This window comes from Talpa europaea (assembly GCF_964194135.1).
Source record: "Talpa europaea genome assembly, chromosome: 7".
NCBI lineage: Eukaryota > Metazoa > Chordata > Mammalia > Eulipotyphla > Talpidae > Talpa > Talpa europaea.
Genome location: NC_140074.1, coordinates 83,616,002 through 83,641,472, shown reverse-complemented (window position 1 = coordinate 83,641,472; position 25,471 = coordinate 83,616,002). Strand labels below are relative to the sequence as shown.

At 53.5% G+C, this 25,471-nt stretch overlaps 1 protein-coding gene across 3 annotated transcripts; it reads right to left on the bottom strand.

Moving 5' to 3' along the window:
- Positions 1–3,130: 3,130 nt before the first annotated feature.
- FOXN1 (forkhead box N1) lies at positions 3,131–24,015 on the bottom strand (the record flags this gene model as incomplete). Of its 3 annotated transcripts, none has more annotated exons than XM_084238383.1 (9): positions 3,131–3,450; positions 5,679–6,170; positions 6,363–6,570; positions 9,986–10,082; positions 11,675–11,805; positions 13,539–13,652; positions 15,919–16,383; positions 16,791–16,922; positions 23,971–24,015. In XM_084238383.1, the coding sequence occupies 9 exons, from the start codon at positions 24,013–24,015 to the stop codon at positions 3,131–3,133; spliced, it is 2,004 nt and encodes a 667-aa protein (XP_084094509.1). The 3 variants fall into 3 exon arrangements, with proteins under 3 accessions (XP_084094509.1, XP_084094510.1, XP_084094511.1); XM_084238384.1 differs by having other exon boundaries at positions 13,539–13,649; XM_084238385.1 differs by lacking the exon at positions 23,971–24,015 and having other exon boundaries at positions 15,919–16,380; positions 16,791–16,932.
- Between the last annotated feature and the right edge of the window lie 1,456 nt (positions 24,016–25,471).

Below are 25,471 nucleotides of genomic sequence, written 5' to 3'. Positions count from 1 at the left end.
TTAAGTAAAATCTATTGTAATCATATCTATTTTATGTATTAAAAATCCTTATATATTTTTCAATACCAGCAGTGTTATATGACAACACCTGTCATTTCCAGTCTCATCGGTCTATCTAATGACAGTCACAGATTCTGCACAGCTCTTATGATCTGTGGATGACATTATCCAGGGAAATGATAAATTTGAGGTAGAGGTGAGTGAAAGGAAAGGTTTAATTTCTCCCTCCAAGATCATGGATCCATGGGCCTCCCCGGTGGCACAGTGGTTGAGCGCTAGGTTGCGAAGCTGCCCTCAGCCTCTGCAGCGCCGGTTCGATCCCTGGCTGCTCCCCAGCCACCGGAGGAGGGTCCCACATGGCGCGCAGACCTCTCCTGCCGCCCGCTGCTCCCCTAAGCAGTGTACTTAGGTCCTTCTGCCTGCTCTGCTCCCCGCTCTGGCTCTGGTGAATTCTCTTACCTTCCCACGCTTCTGACTGTACCCAGTGCTTGTATAAATAAGAAATAAATAAATCTTTAAAAAAAAAAAAAGATCATGGATCCATGATATCCAGCCAGTTTTAGAACCTCTGAAGAAAAGTATTGATTCCCCCCTAATAGGAAACCTCCAGGCCCGGCTTCTTTTCTGACGGGTCCTTACCTTAAAACGGGGTTAAACACCTGGCGCGCGGAGGCCAGTAGGGGGCAGCATAAGAGCGGCAGTGCAGGGCTCTGCTCAGTCGTGGTGCCACCCAGTTTTAGATCTAAAGGTCAGCCTGGTTACCAACCGACCAACCAACCAACCAACTAATGAAACTAAACTAACCACCTACCTAACATGAGACCCAAAGTCCTCTGTGCTTTCCACGCGAGAGGGGCGGTGCTGAGGTTGGGCCTGTGGGACCAGGTCTGAGGGTTCTTGGTGGAGATGTCCTCTGCTCCCCTCGTTATCTAGGCTGGGGGTGTAGAGTAAGTTTGTCTGAACTTTCAGGGTCTGAAGGTCTGAGGCAAGGAAGTGGGTCCCTGGAAATTTCTTTCACATAAAACTCTGGCCTTGGGGGCCTGGCCATGAAGACACAGGCCTGGGGGTCAGCTGCGCTGAAGTGCGCTGTGCCTGGGCAGTGGGGCGTGGGGGGTTTGAAGGGAAGCTTCATCCCCTTCCCATACGACCAGAGCCAGGCTGAAGTAGGTGGGGTTTCCTCCTGGGTGCCCTGGCTGGCCCTGCTTCCCCCACTCCTCACCCCACTCGGACCCTCTAGTCCTGGACCCAGCCTTCCAGGCTCGGGAGGGAGGGTGCTGATGGAGGGTGGGCTGTATTACGGGTTCTTCTGTAGAGCTGTCCTCTGCGGCAGGTAGGTGTTACTTGGCCCCCAGGTCCAGGGCAAGCACTTTCTAAGCAGAGGCCCCACCTCTGAGACCCGAGGTTCATGTTTGTGCTTTTGGCTCCCACACATGCCCCATCCCTATGCAGCAGAGTGTGGGGCTCTCAGATTGCCCTTTGGTGATACCAGACTGCCTGGTGGTCCTGGGGGTGGGGGGCACCTGGGAGAGGAGTCTAGAGTGGGATGAAGTGGGTTCCTGAATCTCCAGAGACCACCCTCCAGGGCCAGCAGTGGATGCAGCACCAGGCTATGCTCTATTCATGTCCCCTGTGGAATCCAGAGTCCCACTCAGGGTAAGATGGGGGGCAGGAAGGCGCAGTGACCCTTTTCTTGCCTGGGGAGATGGAGCGTGTCAGAGGAAGCGGCATGTAGAGAGGGCATGGTACTTTTCACATCCCTTTGGAAGTGTTCCTGGGAAGAGACCAACCTACCAACACCCTCTTGCTCCCTCTGAATAGGCAGGGTGTCTTCTTCAACGCCTCACTCTAAGTTTGGAAATTTCATGGTCCTGGTTGGTGGTGAATGATAACACAGGACCAGGGGGTCCACAGTTAGTTGTCCTGGCCTTTCTGCTCAGGGAGCGGTGATCCAGAAATGAAGCCTTGGGAGCCGAGACCACAAGGCACTTGCTTTATTGTTCCAGAACAGGGGACAATGGCAGGCCATGGAGGGATCTTCTTGTACCTCATCTGAGCCTGGGGCCAAACTCTGGGGGTTCTTGTTGCCCCCAGGTCCAGGGTAGGCTGCAGTTCCCACTTAATTGGGCTCTTGGGTAATACACAGCAGGCAGCTCAGCCACACCCCTATACCAGGGGCATCCTGGGCCTGCCAGGCAGTCAAAGGGAAGGGGCATGGGTGCTGCCCCCTAGCCTGTACCAGGTTTCCCTTCTCTGAATGCCCAGGCTGTCTGAGACAGTTGGAAGTAATTAGTAAGCTGGGACCTAAACTACTGAAGGAGACTGGTGACCGGGGGGGCCCTCCCTGCACCCAGGACGGGAGAAGAGGACACTTTCAAGTTTCCCGGGGCACGGGCTTTTCCAAACACTTTGTGTTGGAATTGGGCTCAGTTTGGTCCTGGGGTGGATGGTGCCCCTCCTGTGTGCCAGACAGAGTGTGTGCTAAGGACAGGTAGAGCCTGGCAGAGCCAGCCCCCCGAGACAACTTGGGGGGAGGCTCCATATTTCCTCCTTCTTGATGGATTGCTAGGATGAAAAGGGGAGAATAAATACAGGGGGTCTGGGAAAGATCGTGCCTGGAGAGAGCCAGACCTATGGAGAACGTGGATATAAGATCAGGGCCCAGGGTGGTCTCAGACCTGGCATGAGGGGCTTGGGTTTTTGGTAACCAAAGCCCTTGGCTCTCAGCTGCCCCGGAAATGAAGTCAGGTTCTCTGTGATGTATGCAGTTCTGATTCTTCTGGATACAAGGTGTGTGAGTGGGCATATGTCTGAATCACTGTGTGTGTGTGTGCATGTGCGCACATGCATGGAGGCTTAAGTGTGGATGAGTGTGAACTAGGTAGAGTGCGTTTTCTTCTTGACAGACACATGCTCTTCACGGGCCCTCAGTGAGGAGCTGGCCCACCAGAGGCAGAAATGTTTGAGGGGCAGCATCCTGGGCGGTGTCTTCTTTCACCCCCAGCTGCCAGCTAACAAACAAGTTGGCTTAGTGGCATAGGGGACAGGGAGTGTTTTCCTTCCTTCTTGACCTTTAACAGAAGCCCGATGTGGGCCGCCAGCTGGGACTTCCAGGCCCGGCAAAGGCTGGAGCTCATGCGAGAGCCATTGGCTTGGAGCTGGGGCTGAGGTACACAGAGGGGCCAGCGGGGGCTGTTGGGGGCGTGGGCTCCAGCTCCATGAAGGCCGAGTAGAGGGTGGTGAGGTGCAGGTCACCCAGCGCCCCAGAGCCCCCGTTGCCTGGTGGTGCCAAGTCACCTGCCCCACTGCTTGTCTCTGCCAGACAAGGCCCTGGGGGAAAGCAGTGGGGTGGTGGTGGTGGTGGCGGCATTGAAGATGATGTTGGGGATGAGGTCACCAGAACCAAGGGGTCGAGGGCCAAGCTGTCATCCTTCAGTTGTTCCCAGAGGTTTCCTAGTTGGGGAGAGAACAGGAGTCACTGGAAGGCAACAAAGGGACCCTCTCTGTCCCCCACTCTATGTTTTTTTTGCCTGCTAAAGAGAGAGGGATTGGGATAACATTGACTGGGAAACAGACCCTCCCACCAGCTGTGTGATCCCACGCAGTTTGCTGAACCTCTCTGATTCCTCCTCCCATGTTGGATAGTTTGAAAATTATAGCCCCATTTTTGGGCCAGGGATGAGGAGGGTCAAGAGTGAGAGAGCTGGGCCTCCCTGGTGGCGCAAGGGGTTAAGCACAGCACTGTGAAGCTATCCGCAGCCTCTGCAGCACTAGTTTGATCCCCGGCCAGGGAGGTGACCCACATGACACAGCAGACCTCTCTGGTCTTTCCAGCTGCTCCCCTCAGCATTGTATTTCTTTCTTTCTTTTTTTTTTTAAATGGGGGTATCACATTTTGGACTTTATTTTATTTATTCATTTGTTTGTTTGTTTATTTATTTATTTATTTATACAAGCACTGGGTACAGTCAGAAGCACGGGAGGGTGAGCGAATTCACCAGAGCCAGAGAGGAGAGCAGAGCAGGCAGACTGACAAGAAGTACACTGCTGAGGGGAGCAGCGGGCGGCAGGAGAGGTCTGCGCGCCATGTGGGACCCTCTCCTGGCAGCCGGAGATCGAACTAGTGCTGCAGAGGCTGCGAGCAGCTTCACAACCCAGTGCTCAACTGCTGCGCCACCAGGGAGACCCCTCAGCAGTGTATTTCAGTCAATCCGCCTGTTCTGTTCCCTACTCTGTCTCTGGTTAATCCTCCTCAACCCCACCCCCCCCCACCCCGCCCCGCACCTCTGGTGTGTACCTCAGCTCTTGTATGCATAAATAAATAAATCTTAAAAAAGAAAAAAAGGGATTTGGGATCTGCTTATTGAAAGCACACAACAAATACTCTGTACTCTGGGGTTAGTCTGGGGAGGGAGCCTCAGGAACTCTTTGCCCTGGCCACTGCCCGAGTTCTAAAGGAAGGTGCACTGCAGCCCAGACCATGGATTCCCAAAAGTGCACTGCTGGACCCAGTAGGGTAGTTGAGCTCGGCTCCCTGGGCCTCCTCCACTGCAGGGACCAAGGACGGGAGCAGAGCCAGGAAGCACACCTGATTGGGGAGCCAAAAGTGCTGCCACCCGTACCTTCTCCTGTTTTGTGTGATTTTCATCAGGATAGCCAGAGCCTGGGGCTCATGCCCTGGGTATCAGGGTTGCAGGGTCTGGAAGAAGGAGGCTAGAAGAAACCTTGGGTTGAACTTGCTGCCTGGCTTCCAGTCCTAACTCTCCCTGTTTCTGTGTGATCTTGTGTGAGTGACTTAATTGTGGCGAGCCTCTGTGAAGTGGGTTTAATAGCCCCCGTTTCCTAGAGGCCTAGATGAGAGAGCACATTAAAGTGACCTGCATGATGCCTGATGGTTAGCAGTGGCTCAGAGAGGGTAGTCCACAAGTCTTTAGCTTCCTCCGAGGCTGCTGAACCCTGTTCCCCACTTCTGCAAAGGGCCAGGATCCAGCTGCATGTTTCCGATAATTGCTTCCCAAGACCTGGCTGTCTCCCCATCAGCTAGAGAGCTCTCTGAGGGTCAGCCGCCTCCACCTGCGTGTGGATGCCCCTCTCCCCAGTCACACAGAAGGTCTGAGGCCAGTGTCAGCACCTTCCTCCAAGCCTCCTGTGGCCAGAACCAGGGCCTGGGGGTGCGCTGGAATTTAAGTGGGAGTGGGGACCTGGCCACAGGCCAAGATGGAGCAGGCAAGACAAAGAGGAATGGACAGACCCTCTCCCTTGACACCTTCCCTCAAATCTCTCCAGGATTTGTCTAGCTCTCAGGCTTACATTCTTCTAGGGGGAAGATCTGCCTCCTTCTGCATTCAAAGATGGACTCTAAGAATCAAGAACTGCTTCTGTTCAGACTATCAGTTGCTCACAACCTTAGAACATAGAACATCGGGCCTTTCCAGCCTTCCCAGATTTCAGAGTGGTCTGATAATAGAGTCAAGTGGCACATGTTCATGGACACCAGGAGAGGGAAGTGGAACCAGGACATTCCTGTATGCCCCTCGGCACCCTGCTGACATCTCTGTGTCAGTGGACAAAATAGCTGACGGCTAATCAGCTGCAGCCTGGAGACTTGGGGAGCAAGAGCCACAGTGCCTGGTGCGCCTCTCCAGTCTGGTCCTTTCTCCCCCTTCCCACCCTCAACTCACCCTGGAAGTCAAAGTCGGTGAGAGAGGGATTGATGGCATCCAGGTCAGTGCCAAGGTCTCCATCTGGCAGCAGTGGGTCATGCATGGTCCTGGCTGGGGAAGGTTCAGCCAGCAGCTTGGCACTGTGGCTTGGTGGGGAGTGGGCAGGCAGAGGTGAGTCCTGGGGGGTGCCGGGCTGGGCCCGTAGCTCCAGGTGCCCATCTGGCTGCGGGAACAAAGGCTGCGGAGGTCCAGGAGGGGCCAAGCCCGGTGATAGGTGCGAGTATGTCTGCCCATAACAGGGGGGTGCGTGCCCCCCAAGTAGGTCCTGCAGTGGGTTCTTGCCAGGAATGGGGCCCGGAGCTGGGTGGAGAGAGTGCAGCGGCTGAGAGAGACCAACTGGAGGTGCCAGGGGGCGGATGGGGCCTGAGCCTGCTAGCCCAGGGGGTGGGCAGCCCAGCAGTGGGGAGCCCAGCTTCTCCCTCTTGTCTCCAATGAGGCTGTCCAGCTCTTCTGAAAAGGCCCAAGAGAGAAGGACACGGTGAGACCTCCTTTTCCCCACAAGCCCTCCCAGCCTTGGAGTCCACATCAGGCCCCACATCAGACCCCACATCCTCGCCCATCACTTCTGCATGCTCAGCTTCTCTCCCTCTCTCTGTTTGCTCACGACACCCGGGGCCCTCCCTTGCACGGCGCATTACTCACCTGGCTTGGCCATGCTTTTGCGCACAGCAATGGGGTCTTTCCTCTTCCATTTCTGCAGCTCCTCTTGCATCTTGTCAATCTTGGCTGGATTGAGGGCCCACAGGCAGCCCTTTCGAGAAGAACTTCCCGATTTGTTCTCCACCTTCTCGAAGCACTTGTTGAGAGACAGGTTGTGGCGGACGGAGTTCTTCCAGCCATCGGGTGCCGTCTGCCGGAGCAGAGCAGGATGAGAACTCAGGCTGGGCTCAGGCAGTGGAATCTGAGCCCCAGGAAACGTCTTTGCCCCCCGAGCACAGAACTGCCCCCTACACTGGGGCTGGTTGTCCTCCTTGATACCCAGCCCATGCTCGGGACCCGTCAGTGGCGAGCAGGGATGAGCAGGAAGCTTGACTGCAAGTTATTTTCATCTAAAATCTGCCTTCTTCCTATCCCACCCCTAACCCCTCCTAGGACTGTCAAGGTAATTCATACGGGAGGGTTGGTGGGTGTTACAGAGGCCTCCAGGCCACCCTCCATGTGGAGCTGGACCGCGCCCCACTGGGTCTTCAGGCCTGTGCTTGGACCCCTTTGTGGAAGGGAACTCACTACTCTGAGGTCTCTGGCACCAGCTTTGGAGAGGGAATTTGAGGAAGCAAAGAACTACTCTCTTCCTGGGTTTGCTGGATCCCCACTGGGGCAAACTCAGGGGAAAGCAAGATGGGTGAGGTTGGGGAGTGCTTGCGTGTGTGTACATGTTGCACACGTATTTGTGATAGGCTGTGTGTGAGCAGGCACATGGCCCCAAGTGTGTTTCCCTGGTGTGAGCTTGCTTCCTGGGTGTGGGTCTGTGAGTTACTCTGAGTGTGAGGACATGTGTGTCCCCAGGCTGAGTGTGTGTGAGAAAGTTTCTCTGTGTTTGTGTGTGTACCCATGATTGTATGCGTGTGTGGGTGTGAGTGTTCACATGAGTGTGCCCTGGTGAGGAGGCCAGCCCTCAGGCAGGCGGGGGGTAGGGGTGGGGATGGTGGTGTGCTCGTGCCAACAGAATAAACACCCATTAGGAGGCCCGGTCATGCCACCAGTGCAGTAATTGTGCCCAGGGAGGGTTGTAAAAACCATTAGGCTGACTCAGTTGGGTGAGAGGCGGTGGTGGGGGTGCTAGTCTGCCCCCACCTCCCCAAGCTCTGTTCCAGGCTCTGCGACAGTCCTGGGCCAGCTGTGGGCAGGGCATCCACTCTGGCTGGTGGAGTTCCTTCACCCTCAACCCTAGGTCCCTCTCCCTTTCAGCTCACAGTTTTTGTCTAATGAGGGGCAGCCACGCCCTCCTCCCCAACTCATTTGCCTCAGGGAGCAGCCAGGCTGAATCACGCCCAGCAGAACTGGGCCTTGATGCCAGCGTCACTGCTAGCTGCTGGCAGGAGCTGCTGAAGCCTTTCTCAGGGGCAACTGGCCTGGCACAGGGGGCTAGTGGAGATGACCCCCAAGGCTTCCAGGGTCACCAGGGAGGGTTCTTGAGCCACTGGATTAGCCAGTTGGGGATTCATCTTTAAGTCCCATGACAACCCCCAATGGGAGTCAAGGTTGTGTCTCCTGACAGGCAGAGTTAATGGGCACTGGGCCATTTTATGGCCTCGTAAATCTGTGACTTTGGGATGCCATGGCAGCCCCCACCCCAGCCACTTCCTGTTTGGAAGAAGGATGGTCAGCACCAGCAATTACATCCAAAGGCTGGACACTTCCCCAGTCCCACATTCCTGACTCACGGGGCTATAGGACGCCCACCTCAGCTGGTTTAGGCATGAGTGCTGTCCACCCCAGGGCCCATTCTGCCCCAGAAAAATGATCTTGAGGTGGGAAGGAAGCAGGGGATCTTTGAGCTAATGCGCTAGGTGGGTCAGAGGGAAACCGTCAGAGTGGGAAAGAATCCGTGTCCCAACTAGGCCAACTCAGCCATTTTACAGATTGAAAAACTGAGGCCCAGAGAAGAAAGGGTCTAGCCCTAGATCTCACAAGGAGCAGTGGCAGAACTCAGACTCCAGCCCTGTTCCTTAGGTGAAGGGCCCTGCCCAGGTCACCCCATGGAGATGGCTTCACATCTAGGGCCCGTCCCATCCTCACAGATGCTTTCTCTCTGAAGTCAAATGTGAACTTGGGAGTGAGGGAGTGATGCAACTAGCTAAGAACAACAACTAGAACCAAAAAAAAAAAAAAGCTGTTAGACCTCTTCACTCTTCAGCCCCATAAAACAGGGATTACACGGCTCCCAGGAAAAATAATTAAGCCAGGAAGATGAGATGCAGGGAGGGGCTGGGGGCCAGGCAGGGAGTTGGCAGGGAAGGAAGGCTGAGAGGAGGGGGGCAGGGCCCTCACTTCCCTCCCTCTGGCCTGGCCCCTTGAAGCACTAGAGGACCCTCCAAAGTTTTAGGGGTCAGGGAGAGTTTGGTCACCTGACCTGCTGGGGCTATGGAACAACCCTGGAATCTGGCCTTGATGCTTCTCGAATCCCAGAGACAACTTTCCTCCTTTTCCTCTGGTTCCTTCCAGAACCTCGGGTGGATGACCATACTTTTCCATCCTTTGCCAAACCACTCTGGCCATCTTGTCCAGTCCTCATCCGATGGTAGGTCAGTGAGCACAAATGTGTGTGACTGTCAGCCTCCAAGTATCCAGGCAGAACAAATCAATGGGGGAGATGGTAGGGCTGGGAATCCTCCACCGGCAGGTGGAGCTGAGTTCTGGATTACATGGCCTCAGCTCCTATCCCTGCCTGGATAGGATGAGATTATACCCACCAGGATACAAATCTTGGAGAAGACCCTCCTCACACACAAGCTTTATCTCCCCTGCACCCACTCCAGGAGAAGGAGTCTGTGCCGGGGGCATGCAGAGAGAGGAGGTGGTGGTGTGTGGAGCCACCCAGCGCAACCCAGCAACTGATCCCACCCGCTCTGTGTCCTTGAGCAAATGGATCACCCTCTCTGGTATGTTTGCTCATTTGGAGAGAAGGGTCCTGCCTCTAGGGAGGGAGTCTGGTAGACCCCCAGGAGCCCTTCCTGTGAACAACTGGGACTTAATTCTGCACATAGGAAGGTCAGGTGAAGCAGCCAGTACCCTGGGACACTCAGGGACCGTGAAGCCCACACCCACTTTCTGGCAGAACTGCAGCTGAGCCTGCCGCCTACAGAGGCAGATCTAATCTTTCCCTGGAAGGCAATGGGTTCTGCGGTCCTAGATCCATGTCACTTTGGCCGGGCAGCTCCTATCCAAATTCCTCCAGCTCTGCAGCATCCTGGGGGCAAGGGTGGGGACAAGCTTTCTTTTCTTTCCAAACTTTCTTCCCACTTGGGGTGGGTGGAGGCTGCTCCTCAAAGTCTATCAGGACTGACATGTCCACCTTCCCCCAGCATAATGTCTGACTCCATGTGCTGTATGACCTTGGGGGAAAAGCTCAAGCTCTCTGTTTCCCACCCAGGGAAGGTTCTGACCTTCTGAAGTGAAGATTAGGGGAAGCAAACTCCCTCCTTACTTTCCTTATAACTCTTCTCCCACCTCCCAACTGTATCTTCCAGCTCCAAAGTCACAGGTGCCAATGTGACTTGTCCATGGGTTGGGGGTGGTGGGGAGGGGGTGGGTCTCAGGCTCACCTTGAAGTAAGGAAAGTGCTCCGTCATGAAGTTGTAGATCTCGCTGACAGGAAGGCTCCCGGTTTTACTGTTCTTAAGGGCCATGAAGATGAGGATGCTGAAGGAAGAGAAAGATCCTAAGAGTCTGAATCTCTGACCAGATCCGGAGTCTTCCCCAACCTACCCCAGACCCACCCTGTCCTGAATTAATGGGTGAGAAGCTCTATGAGGTTGAAAGGAGAAGGGGTGGAGAATAGCCAAGTTGTTGTAAAGAGTTACAATAGCCAAGGGTCTGTGGAATCCGAGAGACTGGGTTGCAATCTGGCTTAGCCATTAGCTGGCTGTGTGATGTTGGGTGAGTGCCTTCACTCTCTGAGCCTCCGTTTCTTCAGCTTTGAAGTGAAGAAAGTAATAGCTACCTCAGAGTTGTGAGGATTAAGGATGATGCCTAGCATATAGAAGGCACTCATTAAATGGAGGCTTGTTATTACCAATGAGCCCTTAACCAGATGCATGAATGTTGGAAAGAAAGGGAGAGAATTAAGGTTTCTCGAGCCCCTACGTTGTGCCAGACACGTTCTCTCACTTAATCCTTCCAGTGACCTGTTACTTTTCTTCTCTCTGTCTCTTCCTCCCTATGTGTTCTCTCTGGCTCTTTTGCTTTCTCACTATCCCAGAAGCTTAGTTAACTTGTCTGAGAGAGATTGGTTAACTCAGCTGAGGTTTCACAGCTAGTACATTCAGAATGTGGTCTTGAAGCAGTCTACTGGACCCCATGAATTGTGTGTGCGCCTCTCTGTCAGCATCTGCTTCCCATACCCCCCTATGTGTTCCTGGCAGATATTTCATTGTCTTTTCCTGCCCTGAGCTCACAGTGCTGTGACCTGACCCCACGTGAGGCTTGGCACGCAGGAGGTGGAGTGTCATGGTTGGATGAATGAAAGTTCAGATGGAGGGTCTCCCTGATGGGCTGGGTGCTATTGACCTGACACTTAAAACCCCCATCTTGGGCCTCCCTGGTGGCGCAGGCAGTTGAGTGCTGCACTGTGAAGCTGTCCGCAGCCTCTGCAGCATGGGTTTGATCCCGGCCGGCCAGCTGGCGGGAATCCCACATGGTGCGCAGACCTCTCCTATCACGCCTGCTGCTCCCCTCAGCAGTGTATTTTGTCAGTCTGCCTGTTCTGTTTCTCTCTCTGTCTCCGGTGAATCCTTTCACCCTCCGGTGCATCTGGCCTGTACCCTGGTTCTTGTATAAAAATAAATAAATCTTTAAAAAAAGTCAAAAAACAAACCCCGTCTCGAAGACATGGCACTGGATCTTGCAGATGTAGGATAACTAGTCACATCTGCAGTCTGCACCCCTCACTTATTTCCAGTAGAGCTTGGGGGTGGGAGGGAGAGAAAGGGGGCAAGCACCCTCCCTAAACTGTCAGCCCCAGGCCCTGGTTCCAGAGACTAGAACTTAGTGGACTCACCCCAGGGCACCAGCACCTGCTGAGATGAGCTACAGAGATGTTTCCCAGGGTTATGTGAGGGCAGGGGGCCATCTAGTCTCTCCCTGCCCCCATGCAGGAGTCCTCTCTGTACCCCCTGGAGGCCCACAGGGTTTGACTTCCACCCCCTAGTGTTACCCTTATACCACAGGGATTCCATGCCTCAGTTTCCCTAGGGGTTCTTCCATCCCTCTTCTTTCCACCCAAGAAAATGTACCTGTAGGAGTAGATGGGTTTCGGGAAGAGAGGCTGGTGCCCATCGGTGTTGGCCTGGGGTGCGATCCGTTGGTACGGATAGTGTGAGGAGCCCAGGTAGGGTACAGGGTAGCTGCCGCCACCTGGTGAGTACTGTAGAGGTCAAAGGGGCAGAGTGGTTGCCATGGTAATGAGCTTCCTAAGGAGCAAATTCCCCACTCCCCAACTCATATACATCCCGAGAGGGAACTGAGGCCTGTGATGGGCTCCACCAACTCCCAGGGTTCAGCTGTCTGAGGGGGACTAATAGAAGCTGTGGCCTTCTGAGGGCCAGGAGAGCCACATTCTAGAATTCAGGTTCTCAGTGGCCTCCATGCTACTTCCTCCATCCCTTTTCCCTCAGGCCTTCAGGTGCTCTAGTTGCCACGGTGATGACACAGGAGTTTGGCTGGGCTAGGAAGTGTGAAGGGTGCCTTGGCCTCTGTACCCTTCCAGGCAGGCACCAGACCTCCCTTGCAGCTCCTAGAGCATTGGGCCGGAAGTGGGATGTCCATCCTGGGTGTTTGCTGGGCACTGCCACCTTTTATGAGTTTCAGTGTCTCTTTGAAAGGGCCGGTCATGGTAGTGGGCAGGTGGGGGTAGGAGGTAGTTTTACGGCAAAGGGAGTGGCTGCGGTGCCAGGGATGGATTTTTATGGGGGTGGGGGGGATAGAAGACTCTGACTTCCCCATCTGCTCCAGGCTGAAGTGCTCTTTCCAGGTCACCCGAGAGACACTTAATGCCTGAGTCACCTCTTTCCAGGCTCCATAAAGCCCTGGGTGCGGCCATCTTGTTCGAGGAGGGGGTACGGAATGCAGAGGCATCAAAGCAGGGCTGGGCATGGAGAGGCCATTTAAGGTCTAGTAGCCCCTTAGCCCTGTTGTGGCTTAGTCTCTATTGGCTGCCTCAGGGACACCCCCTACCCCAGGTCAGCCTGGTCATTCTTGCTGGGCTTCTCCCAGCGGTGAGGATGACCCCATTATACGTCCCCTTTGCTTCGCTCCATCTCTTTCTTTCCCTCCACAATGCAAGCAGTTTTTCCCCTCCTCCCCAACACACACACACACACACACACACACACACACACACACACACACACACACACGCCTGCCTCCCTGGCTTGGCCAAGATCAGGGCCAATGCCAAAGAGCTGGGAGTAGAACCTGCTCCACAGGCAGGGCCTGTCTCAGCGCCAGGCTGCAGGTGGATGGAGCCGGGTGCTGGGCAGCCACTTGCTCTGTCTTGCCCGGTGACTCCTGGGAGCTGCCCGACTGCTCTGGGGCTCTTTTCTTTCTCTTTTTAAAAACCTCCATCCCATGCCATTGTGCAGTAATTACTTGGCATCCTGTATACCTGGGAGGAGCTACAGCAGAGAAGTGATGTGGGGAAGGGAGAAAGGGCCAGAGATGATGGGGACTTGGACCTTCCAGGTGGGAAGACCCCTAATGTCTATGCTAAGGGGAAGTCGGAGGCCAAGGCCACATAGCAGGATGGTGGTCTATCCAGATGGGACCCCACTGTTCTCATCTCTGCTCAGCCTTGTGTGTCACCCCACACCATCCTTTTCTCTTTTTCTCTTTGTGTGACTCTCTTCCTCCATCCCTTTTTGCTTCACACACTTGTTCTAATCTCAGCCCCATTCTCTTTTCTGACACCTCTTAGGGGTCTCAGGTGACTGCCACCCCCGCCAGTTCCCTTTAATTGCTGAACCCCAAACCAGGTAGTGTTTCCTGAGGTTTCAGGGCCTCGCTGCCCCTACCTGCCCATCCAGGCGTGCACACACACTCACATAGACACTCACATACCCTGAGGCTTTAGGGAAGCATGCCCACTTGCCTCAGACTCACCTGGTGGAAGGGGGGCTGGGAGGGACAGTACATGTGCTGCAAGGGGGGCTGGTAACAGTACATCCCAGGACCACTCTCCAGAGTTGGGTGCTTGATCTTGACTTCCGACCCCTGCTGGAAGAAAAAGCAGATGACCAGGCTGGGCCTTATTTTCCCCCATTCTCTTTCCTGTATCTTGAAACTTACATAAAAGCAACTCTGTCTGCCCCAAAGCTTATTCTTAGAGAACAGAGAAAAGAGAAGGGCAGAGAATTTCCCAAAGCTACCCCCACATCACTGCAGTCAGGAGGCTGAGGATGGGCTGTCCAGAGAAGCAGGGGAGACTTGTTTGTGGTCACACCAAGGTTAATCTGCAGTGACAAACGGGTGCAGTACCTGACCCCACTTGCTAAGTCTGACTCAGGGCCCGTTTGCTGGTCCCCAGTCACTCAGAGTAGGTCTGTGGACGACATCTGGAAAAGTCCCTGGTTCCAGAATTCCAGAATTCCCGCTGTGGAGCCAAGGTGAGGGGAGCACAGGTAGTAGCCAGACCGGTTGGTCCTGCTGGGGGCCCCGGAGGCCCTGTCACTTCCTCTTCTGCCAAGCCCAAGGAAGCCCGGGAGGCTATCTGGAGGAGATTGACAAGTCCCTTCTGCTCTATCTCTGGCTGTCCAGGGCTCAGAACCTTTACTCCCTGCTCTAGGGCATGTGCCCATTGCTGGTCTGCATGAACCCATGGGACTCACCCACCCTGGCTCAGGGAGCCCGCAGCTGCTGACTGGCCATGGCCAGACTCTGGCTCCCATGTTGTAAGCCCCGCACCCAGCTCCCAGGGCCTAGCACCGAGCTCTACCTTGAGAAAAGATAGGAAGGGCACAGAGCTAGGTGCTGGAAGGTTAACAGGGCCAAGAGAAGGTGGCCCATTCTCTCTGGGGTTACCAGTGGCTTCGGGAACCAGTGTCTGGTCCCAGAGGGTCAAATCAGCTGTGAGCTTTTCCTGGATGTGCCCTGGGGTTGCTGATGCAGAGATTGCCATAATCACAGAATCTTGGGCCTGGAAGGGCCAAGATCCCTGTGTCCAACCCCCTCATTTGGTAGATGATGGGGCTGAGCGCGCAGAAGGGAAGTGAGAGGCCTAAGAGCACCAGCAAATCAGCCACCTTGCTGTGAGTGTCTGGGTCTGAGCTCTTCTCCATTGCTTTTGCCTCACCTCTTACATGCCAAGGGATGTCTTGGGCAAGACACTTGGCCTCTATATAGCCTCAATTTGCTCATCTGCAATACAGGGATAGTAGGACCTCTTTTGAGGTTTTCGTGAGGATTAAATGGGGCCACTTGAAGGAAAGCACGTGGCAGAGGGACCAAAGACTGGCATTAGGTGGGCATCTGGGGGCAGTGGCTGGTGCCCTCACTGTGGGCTGCTGTCATGTTCAATGGACTTGAGGAGATGCAGTCAGAGGGCCTGAGAACCTGAACAAGGTCCTGTGTTGGCCATACCTGGTAGGCGCCCAATCCCCTTTTCTATCTTCCAAGCTTAGGAAACAGTTGGAAGTATCTTGGGGATGGAAAGGGAACTTGTTTGAAAATAAGAGGCGAGGAGAATTAATGGCATCTGGAGGGGGCACAGCCCAGGCTGAGCCCACTCAGTGCTCACCACCTCTGGGACCTGTATACTAGGGCAAAACTCAGGTTAGCTTTCCTCTTCCCAAAACTACAAGGCTATGAGGCAGACACTATTAATTATGCTTTTTAGATGAGGTTCGAAGAGGCTAAATAACTTGTTCAAGGTCACAGATCTTGTGGGTATGGCTGTGGAAGGACATGTGGACAGTAGGCACTTTGAAGGTATTTCTATGAATACAGAGAATGGGACTGGGAATGGGGCAGAGAATGAGACTGGGAAGGGTCCTTTGAAAAGACTTAAGCTGTCTGTGCGCTGATGCTGGAGAGAAGAACATTAAGCTCGGTGGCTCCTCCCTAAACCCTTTCTCTTGGCCTCTGGAATGTGTTTTTCTTCTCACATTTGCATATGGGCGTGTAGGTCTGGCTGGGATTCTTGACACTTAAACAAACAGAGAAGTCACATACACAGGAATCCTGACTCAGGAGCCTCTGGGAAGCTGCCAGCTTCCTAGCTTGACCTGCCTCCCCCATCTCACTCCCCTCCAGGCCAGGCCAGGCCAGGCCAGCAACCCTTCCCAGATGACCCATGCTCACAATGAAACCAGGAGAACCCAACTCTCTAAGCTTGCTGCTTTCCTGCCCCCTCCTGTGCACACTGACTCTCAGTAGAAAGGTCTGGAAAGTGAAGGGGGGAAGCTTGATTTTAGAGGAGTCTTTCTGGGCTGCCTGGATCTGGGACGGGGGGTAGGTGGGATGGCCACCGGCCACAGGTACTCACCAGGACTTGGGGGCTGTGCTCCTGACTGGGGTATGGAAGCCCATTGCACCAGGCCTCTGCTGAGAAGCCAGGTAGGAAGGCCTCAGCCTCCCCCACATCCACAGGGATCTCCTCGAAGGCCTCCAGAGCACCCGGGGTCTTAAAGGAGTGTCCATCGAGGGCCAGGGCTGTCTGGGCCTCAGGGAAGACGTCTTCATGGAAATGCCTCTTGTATGGGTGGAAAGGCACTTGGCTGCCCTTGAGGAAGCGCCCGGGGCTGCTTGCTGGGCCCTCTTCAAAGCCGAAGCCTGGATACTTGTCTGAAGGTGAGACCCGGAAGGGACCTGGGCCAGGACCAGCTGGGCAATGACCTTGCACTTGCTCGGGGCCTGGTGAAGCGATGCTGGGACTGTGTGGGGGCAGTGAGGGTGCCCTCTCTGGAGGGCCTTCGGGCACAAATGATGAGCAGCTGAAGCCGGCATGCTTCTGGGGTGAATAGAGGGGAGACAGCCTGTGAGTGGACCCTACTCTGCGCTAGGGGGAGGGAGTCTATGGCTAAGCTCTGGGGTGCCCCCAAATTATGAAGGAGACATTGCCCACCCTTGGAATCCCCCACCTGGTGAGGAGAGACTGCTTCTAAACCTTGGATGCTATGAGTTGACGGATGCATGGCCCTGCCCTGGAAATGCCTCAGACCGAAGGAAAAGCAGAGGTCTGTATCTAACACTCTGGATCTTGGAATAACTGAGTACTACATTCCTGGTGAGAGGGATGAGACAGACCCTGGCAGATCCCTGGGAGTTGAGTGGTAGGAGGGAGTGATTGGTCTATCTGATGCCTGTGTAGACCTCAGGACCTTGGCCTCGGCCCAGGCCTAGGTGCTAGGTACTTACGTTCTGTGGGGCAGGGGAGCCTGGGAGGCCGGGTGCCTGCATGAGGTCCCCTCGGGGCTCAACCTCCAGTCTGGTGGGGCCCGGTAGCGTGACGTCAGACTGCGTAGGGAGTAGTGACACCATCACCCGGTCCTGGCCTCGAAGAAAGCCAGCTGCGATGAGAGTGAGGACCGGCGTCCAGGGGTGATCAACCCAAGTCCATGCCCTCTACTTCCACCCCACGCCTGGACTGGAACGCTGACTCCAGTCAGACATCACATGATAGAGAGACAGAGACAGACAAACTGACAGAGACAAGCAGACAAAATGGAGAGATATCAGAATCAGAAGGAAACAGATAACATGACAGAGAGCAAGAAAGATAAGCGGGGGCTGGTGGACAGAGTGCCAGAAAAGCCAGATAGGAGCCCCCTCCCCCGCCCCAAGGAGGGGATGCTTGTCTGCTCATGAGCTCTGTAGCTGGAGAGTCAAAACCAGTTGTGGCTCTCAGTGAGCCCCTACTTCTGGCTCCTTGCATCCCTCTCCTATTTCTAGAGTGCGGGACTCAGGCTCCAAACTGTGGCAACCCTCTCTCTGTTCAGTTGCTGAGCAAGCAGGGGGTCCTGAGAGAAGGGGGAGCTGGACAGGAGGGCAGGCCGGGCCTAGGGTGGAAGTGGCCCTCAGGTGACCCTGTCCTCAGCAGAGGTGGGACCCTGAGGTCCTTAGCCTGGCTGGCAGGACCATAGTGTGCTGCTGGTGGCCTGGTGGTCCCATGAGCCTGGCGGGGTACTGGGGATGCCGCTGCTGGCCCATTCTGGAATGTCTGGTAAGCACTGTTTCCTCCTACGTCCTCCAAATTCCATCTAGTACCTGTGACTTTGTGTAGGCCCCCGGCCCCTTTGTTGCGCTTTAGTCTCACCACTGGAAAAACTTGACCATTCAGTCATTAAAAATAAGGCAATCCTACCATTTGCAACAATGCAACCCTGAAGGCATTATGCTAAGTGAAATAAGTCAGACAGAAAAAGAAAAGTATTGCATGATCTCACTGATAGGTGGAATTTCAAACAAACAAAAACCTAAAATTCAACTGGAGAAAAAGAGACCAGATTTGTGATTTCCAGAGGTAGAAAATGGGGGAAGGGGGTGGTGTAGGGGGATGGGAGGCAGGCAGACAAAAGGTATAAACTTCCAGTTACAAGATAAAAGGTGCTAGCAATGTACCACACCATGACCACAGCTGACACTACTATGAGGTAGAGAAAAGTCATTAAGAGTGTAAATCCTAAGAGTTCTCATCACATCTTTTCTTCTTTCTTTTGCATCTATATGGGAAGATGGAGGTTAGCTGAACCTACCTTGGACAACATTTCACAATATATGCAAATCAAACCACCATGCGCTATACATTAAACAGTAGTGCATGTCAATTATTCCTCATAAAACTGGTGGGAGAAAGAGGTCGGGGGTTGTACTAGATGATAAACAAAGGCTTTTTCTGCTTAGACCTTCTATATAATTAGAATACCTCTAGAATTAGAAAAGAACTCTTCTCCACTACAGCCAAGGGGTAAGAGGACTCAGCCAAAGCCAAACTTGGCCTTTCCTTGCTAATGTGCTAATAAAGCTCTCTGAGCTTTAGCACCATCACCTACAAAACAGGGACAAGACCTACCTCAGCAGGGTGCTGTAGTAAATGAAATCCTGCACACCGAGCATTTAACAATCATGCTTTGCACGTAGTAAGTGCTCAATAAATGTCAGTTTTCATTATGGATATTATTATTAGACTGGCTCTTACTATTATTATCCTAAATTCTCTGCCTTCCTTCTCTATCATCTGCGAAGAGCACTTACTTTTCTTTGCCCATGCAGACCCCGAGCAACACTACCATTTGCTGAGGACCTACTCTGGGATGGCCATTCTGTAAGCGATTCAGAGAATTTTCCCATTGGTTACTCAAACCTGTGAGGAAGGTACATTATCAACCCCACTTTCCAGCTGAAGAAACCGATGTTCAGAGGGATTATGTGACTTGCCCAGGTCACATAGTTAATCCTTCACAGAGTCAGGATTTGAACCCACATCTGCCTAACTCTGGATGTGGCACTCCTATAGCTGCTTGATTTGGTGGGGGCCAGAATGGGGCTGGGGTGAGCTGGGGGATGGCGTGAGCAGGTAACAACAAAAGCATGAGACTTATACTTACTCCTCCAACCCAACACTACCACAAGCAGAGCAGGATAACCGCATTTCCCAGGCTATATTCAGCTCTGGATGGAGGGATGGTCTTGGGGGTCCCCTGGCACCCAGCCCAGGGCTCACTCAACTTTACTAAATAAACTGTTTCCTTCATTTGACAACGAGGGCCATGGGGGCGAGGAAGGGAGGGAAGGGCAATGGGGGCAAGGAAGGGAGAGAATCCATCCAAAGTCTCCAAGGAGATCAGTAGGGGAGGAGGCTGGTAGCTGGGGTCTAAATGGGGCCTCCCACCCCTTCAAGAGTCTCATATCCCGGCGCCTGCTCACTCGGCAATGCTAAATGTGGCGTGACCAAGGAAGCGCCGAGCTGGCCGTAACTGGACACCACGGTGGAGCAGGCATGGGGCCCAAGGCGCAGGGCAGCCCATCTCTGGCTCCGCATGACCGCCCGACCTGGCTCCTGCTCCCTGGACAGCTCCTGGACAGCTCGGGCCTGCCTGCCACGGCTGGCCCTGGCCCAGAGCTGCTTTCCCGAGGCGTTCTTCAGCACCTCCAGGGGCAAAACCAGCGCAAAGACCCTCCCCCAGGTCTCAGACTTTGTAACATCTAGGGGGCTTGGGCTGGCCTCTCACCTCTCTGAAAACAGAGTGAAGAGTTTGAGCTTCAGATTGGGGCCCACCTGAGTCTGAGTTCCAGTGGTGCCAATTCCTGGCTATGTGACTTTGGACAAACTCTGTTATTCTCTACATTAGACCTTGTTCATGCACCTCACTGGGGCGTCATGAAGATGAAGTGAGAGGAGGTGTATAAGGTGCCCAGCACATAGAAAATGCTCAAGGACACATGTCACACAGCTGGCCTTGGCCCAAAGTGCCAGTGGCCTCTGATCCCAGACTCTTGTTTTCCTACTGGTCTTGCTGCTTCAGGCCTGGCAGACTTGGGGAGAATGGCAGCTACCCTTGCTCTTTCTGTCCTGTCTACTTGGCTGTCACTCAGCTAAGCTTGAGGGGCTTGGTAACCATCCCTACTCCTCTGAGACATAAACATGAGGAAGCCTCAAGTGTATATGCTGCCTCCTGAGGGCCTGGCCTTCCCAGATGGACCCCATCACCAACTGCCTTATCCCCATCCTATTTCCCCATGACATTATCAATTGCCCTGGTTGAGTTCCTACATATCCGAGGCCTTAACTGAAGGCCTGAACTTTCGTTCCCTGGCTTGGCCAACCTACTAGTCTACTGCCTCCAAGTCCCCAAGGACAGGATTAGAAAGCCATCGCCAGGGAGGCTATGTAGCTCAGACCCCTGCCCCTTGATTTGTACAAGGACCCTGAATGATCCTCGGTGCAGGGATTCTGCTGGGTAAGTTTTGTAAGTGATAACTCCTGTCGGTCACTATGGCATCCCCTTGGTTGCCTTAGCTGAAGCTCTATTCTGTGAATGAGGAAAGGAGGCCTCAGAGAAGAGGTTAAGTGTCTTGTCTAAGACCACACAGCCCCAGAAAGAGGGGGTGCGCCACCAAATGCATGTCAAAGGGACCTCCTGCTTTCAAGGTTGGGCTGAGGGGCTCTGGTTGGCGTATATGAGAGACTCCTGTCCAGCACAGGGAAGGATTTACTGTGGGATGAGGGATGGCTGCCTTGGGATGTGACCTCTCCCTGGAATGGCTGGCAGAACTCCTGAAGTTGGATTATCTAGTTCAGAAGCTCTAGAGTCAGAACTGGGTTTGGATCCCAGTAACTGTGGGGCTTCGGTTGGGCAGGTTGCTTAACTTCCTTCCTTAGACCTCAGTTTCCTCATCTGTAAAAAAGGGCTAATGATACGTACCTCTCTGGGGGATTAGATGAAATATTGCTTGTAAATAGCTTAATGCATAGTACATGCTCAATAAATGATAGCTATTATTAATAATTAGCAGTGGGACAGAGTTAATTTAAAGCATGAACTCTGGGGGTGGGGGCAGAGAGAGCAGAGGGAGCTCTTTCCTGCCTCCCACCTCCAGTTCCCTGACATCATCCACCACTGGCAGATTTAACTTTCTTCCTCCTGACTATAGCCTTAGAGATCATTCCAGGCATTCCCCTGCGGCAGAGCTGGTACGGGTAGAAAGTCCTAGGGATTAGGGTAGGAAGAAGGGGTGGCTGTTAGGTCAGATCCCTCAGGAGACCTCTCTGAAGCATCTAGTGTCCTGGGGCTGACATCTGCTTTCGGAAGGAATCTGTCATTGATGGCTAAACTTTATCCTACCTGCCTCAGTTTCAGGAAACACGGATATGTGGGTGCTAATATCAGCGACCCGAAAGCAGGAGGCCCTTTCTTGGGAGCTTCCCCCTGAGGGCTCTTGTGACCCTGCCACTTAGTTTGGGCTGCCCCCTTCCTGGGTTGGAGCCAGGCCAGGGCTCTCAATGGCAGATTGTGCCCTCGTCCTGGGCACCCTGTACAACACGCGGCAGTTCACAGAGTTCATGTCTTCCACCTCATTTCTTCCTCCCTTTGTTTCGGAAGGGAGCAGACAGTGGTGTGAGGAATCAGCTGTTAAAGGCTTGTGAGAGCCAAGCGTGCCCTCCTCTTCCCAGCTTCGTGTTCAGTGAAAGCAGTCCCAAGGGCCACGGTGGTAGGGTTTTACCCATGGAAGTGAGCAAATCCATGGGTAAACGGCAAATCAGAACTTTTTTTTTTTTTAGGGCTGGTGAATATTGATCAGCATACTGCTGGCAGGAGAGTAGGTCATCAACCCCATTTTTCAGGGGAGAATATTGAGGCCCAGAGATAGGAAGTGTCATGCCCAGGACCCACAGCTAAAGTTGAAAACCACAGCTTCTGATTCTCAAGCCTGTCAGAGCTCCACTGCATCCCAAACACACACTCCAGAGGGGCAAACACTGCAAAACATTAGCTGAGTATCTAGGCATCCTGTCTCCCCCTGTTATCTCCTTCCATGATCCTTGGAGAGTGGAGGGTAGAGGTGGGATGGAAGAAGTAAACTTGACCTTTCTGGAGTCAGAGAGAGGAAAAGAAATGACTAATCTGAGTGGGGAGCGTGCAATTCCCCAGAAAGCTTGACGACAGGATCAACAACCATCAAATCCCTGCCCTGTGCCCTTCTCACAGCCAGGCCTGTGCCTCCTGTACCCACCACAATTCCCCACCTCTCAGAGAAACTTTTCCTGGTTCCCCAGGACTCAGGCAGAAGTGGTCATTTGCAGGTGGGAGCTAGAGAATAACCTGTTTGCTGGCTCTGTGACCTTGGTCAAGTCGCTTCTGCTGTTTAGTTCTTAGTTCCCTTAGAAGTGAAATGAGGGGCCTCCCCTGTGGCGCAGTGGGTTGAGCAGAGTGCTGTGAAGCTGTGTGCAGCCTCTGTAGCATGGGTTTGATGCCTGGCCGGCCAGGGAGATTCCCACATGGTGCGACCGACCTCCCCTGTCTTGCCTGCGGCTTTCCTCAGCAGTGCTTTTGGTCCATCTGCCTGTTCTGCTCCCTACTCTGTCTCTGGTGAATCCTTTCACCCTCCCGCGCCTCTGGCCTGTACCCCAGCTCTTGTATGAATAAATAAATCTTTAAAAAAAAAAAACAAAAAAGGAGAAGTAAAATTTGGTGCTGGGACCATTTGCATCTAGAGATGCTATAGTTAATCCTGTGGTGCTGTGTATGGTCCACAGAGCTGCCAGCAGGGCCTCACCTCTGCTCTGCCTTCAGCAGGGACCTCCCTGAGGAAATCCTCAAGGGGACCAGGAAAAGCTGGGTGAGTTATTGCAGCCCAGAAGGAAGGTGTGTATTACCATTCCTACTTTATAAATGAGGAAACTGAGGCTCAGAGAGGGTAACCTGACTTGGCCAAGTTCACTCAGCTAGTAAATTATGCTCCCCGGGATTCAGACACAGGCTTCAAAGCCAGCATGCCTAACCACTATACTACACGGCCCCACCTCAGGACACCTCAGCTTTCTTGCTCACATCTAGAAGCCAGAGTGGCGGGCGGGGGGCAAGGTTGGAGGTTTCCTTGGCAGGGTCTGTCCCTGTGGGCAGCTGAGTCACAGAAGACATGAGGGCCCTCACTGGGCTCTCTCCACGTTCCCACCCACCTGGGCTGCCTCCTACCTGCCCTTTATGAGCCAGGTGGAGCCGGTGCAGTTCCACCTTAATGGTTTCTGTTGCTGGCTGCGGCAGCATGTTTTATGAGGGGTGGGGCTGTGCCTTTGGCCCCACCCGGGGCTCCACCCTCCGGGCTGCTGGGAGGGGTCGCCTGGAGCAACTCCATAATTACCTTTGAGGGGTGGCAGGGAAGGGACTGGGGGCCACTCCAGAATACTGGGAGTGCTAAGTTGCCAAGAAGGAGGGGGTTTCTAGTTCCTCTCCTCCCATCAAGATTACGGATTCTAAGGCCAAAATTCTTGCTGTTCTGGCTCTTGACTCTGCCTTGGTTTGCCTAGGAAGTGGGTCAGCTTCCCCTGCTTTGAGATCTGACTAAAGCGCCTTGAGAAACAGCTAGAGATGAAAAGGACAGGGGGTGGAGTGCAGAAGAAGAACAAAGGATGAAGGGCACCCATGTCCCCTATGGGATGCTTTCCTCGAGATCTATTTAAAAATAAAATGAGCTACTGACACCTGCAGCTGAGTCATTCCCATCCCCCAAATCCATGCTCTCCCAAAGCCACATTAGCCATTCCCCTGCCTCTAGGATCAGGCTAGTCCTACAGCACCACTCAGTATGCCCATCCTGAAAATGCACTTGAGCCACTTTCCATGCCTGGGGCTCACCTGGAAAGTCTTCCAGATTTCTCACCCTAATCTCTTCTATCATCTTAGTCCTCTTGCTGTCCTTTCAGCTGTTGAGAGAGAGGGCCCTCTGAGGGGTGCCAGCAATCTTATTCCCCTTTGCACAGTACCCCTTCCTTTCTACCATCCCTGGCCATCTCTAAGCAGCTTCCCATTTCTCTAGGTCTTTCCTAGCCCCCTGACACCCAGCCCTGGTCCCAAAGGAGATTAATCCAAGCACTCACAGTAGACTCTGGGCCATGGCCACCATCACGGCTTCGGGGAGTCATTCAGTCCATCAATACCCCAGGAACCTCCATGGCGGTATAAATACTCCCACATGCCTGGACCGGCCCCCTGCCTGAGGGCTGAGGCGGGGCTGACTCCCCAGGCTAGGCAGGCAGGTCACATGCCCCATAAATGCCACAGGACCACAGGTCCTTCCCAGCAGCCCTGGGGAGACTGACTGGGGCCTGACCTCATTGGATGGAGGAATAAATGGGTGATGAATGGGTAGATGAGTAGATGAGTGGATAGATGAATGGAATAGACAGATCAGTGGATGGGCAATTTGATGGATGGAAAAAAGACTGAATGGAAAGTTGGACAGATGGATAGATGAACAGATGGACAAATAGATGGATGAATGGACAGGGGACAGATGGATGGATGTCCTTGACCTGTCTGTGGACACTTGGTAGGTGGGAAGGAAGGGATGCTTGCTTTCAAAGAAACAAGAAACGCTACCTCCGAAGCTCCCAGCCATCCTTTCTGAAGCACACCTGTCAGGACCCCTTCCCTCCTCTGCTACAGCTAAGGCATCAGACAGCTTGGCTCTACTGTTTTCCAGAGCCATCCTACCTGAATGACCATGCCTCTCTGGGATATTTTGTTTTTACTTTTTTTTTTTTTTAAATTTTATTTACTTTTGTGTAGAAAAACTGGGGTACAGGCCAGAGGTGCGGGGGGTGAGAGGATTCACCAGAGACAGAGTAGGGAGCAGAACAGGCAGATCTACTGAAATACACTGCTGAGGAGAACAGCGGGCGAGATAGGAGAGGTCTGCTGCGCCATGTGGATAGCTCCCTTGCCAGGGATCAAACTCAGGCCACAGCAGTGATAGTGCTGAGACTTAACCCCTAGGCTACAGGGAGGCACATTATGCCTTTACTTTTGGGTGCATTGGTAGTTTGCCTTTTCCTCCCTCCTGCCTACTCGGGAGTGCAGAATCTGAAGCTGTGAGCCCACCTCTAGATCTTGTTCCAAGAAGCAAGATCATCTCGTCCTCCATTAATAGAAGGAGGAGGAAGAAAATTCTCAATTCCAAGAACATGAACCCATAGATGGGCAGCTTAGGGAGAAGGTGGCCTCCACCCTCTTTCTGAGGAATTTTTTTTAAAGGCATGGCTGAAAGGTGGGGCTTCTTGTCTACTGAATCGCCCAGTGGCAGTGCAGAAAGCAGAGGTTTGATTTCCAGGGAAGAAAGTTCCTTCTAATTCTCAGTCTACCCAGCTGAGCAAGTGACCAAAGGGTGGATGATGAGACAGGGAGTGACTGAAGGAACAGGAAGATTTTTTTCACAGATTATGAAAAACTGCCTTCATTCTTCACAAAGGCTTCCTCTCGCCACACTGACTAACATGGGGTGAAGGAATGGATGCAGGTGGGGGGTGGGAAAAGTTCCCTCTGACTATCTATTATCTTTGCAGTCCTGTGGTCCAGGAAGAAGTCCCACCTCCATAATGA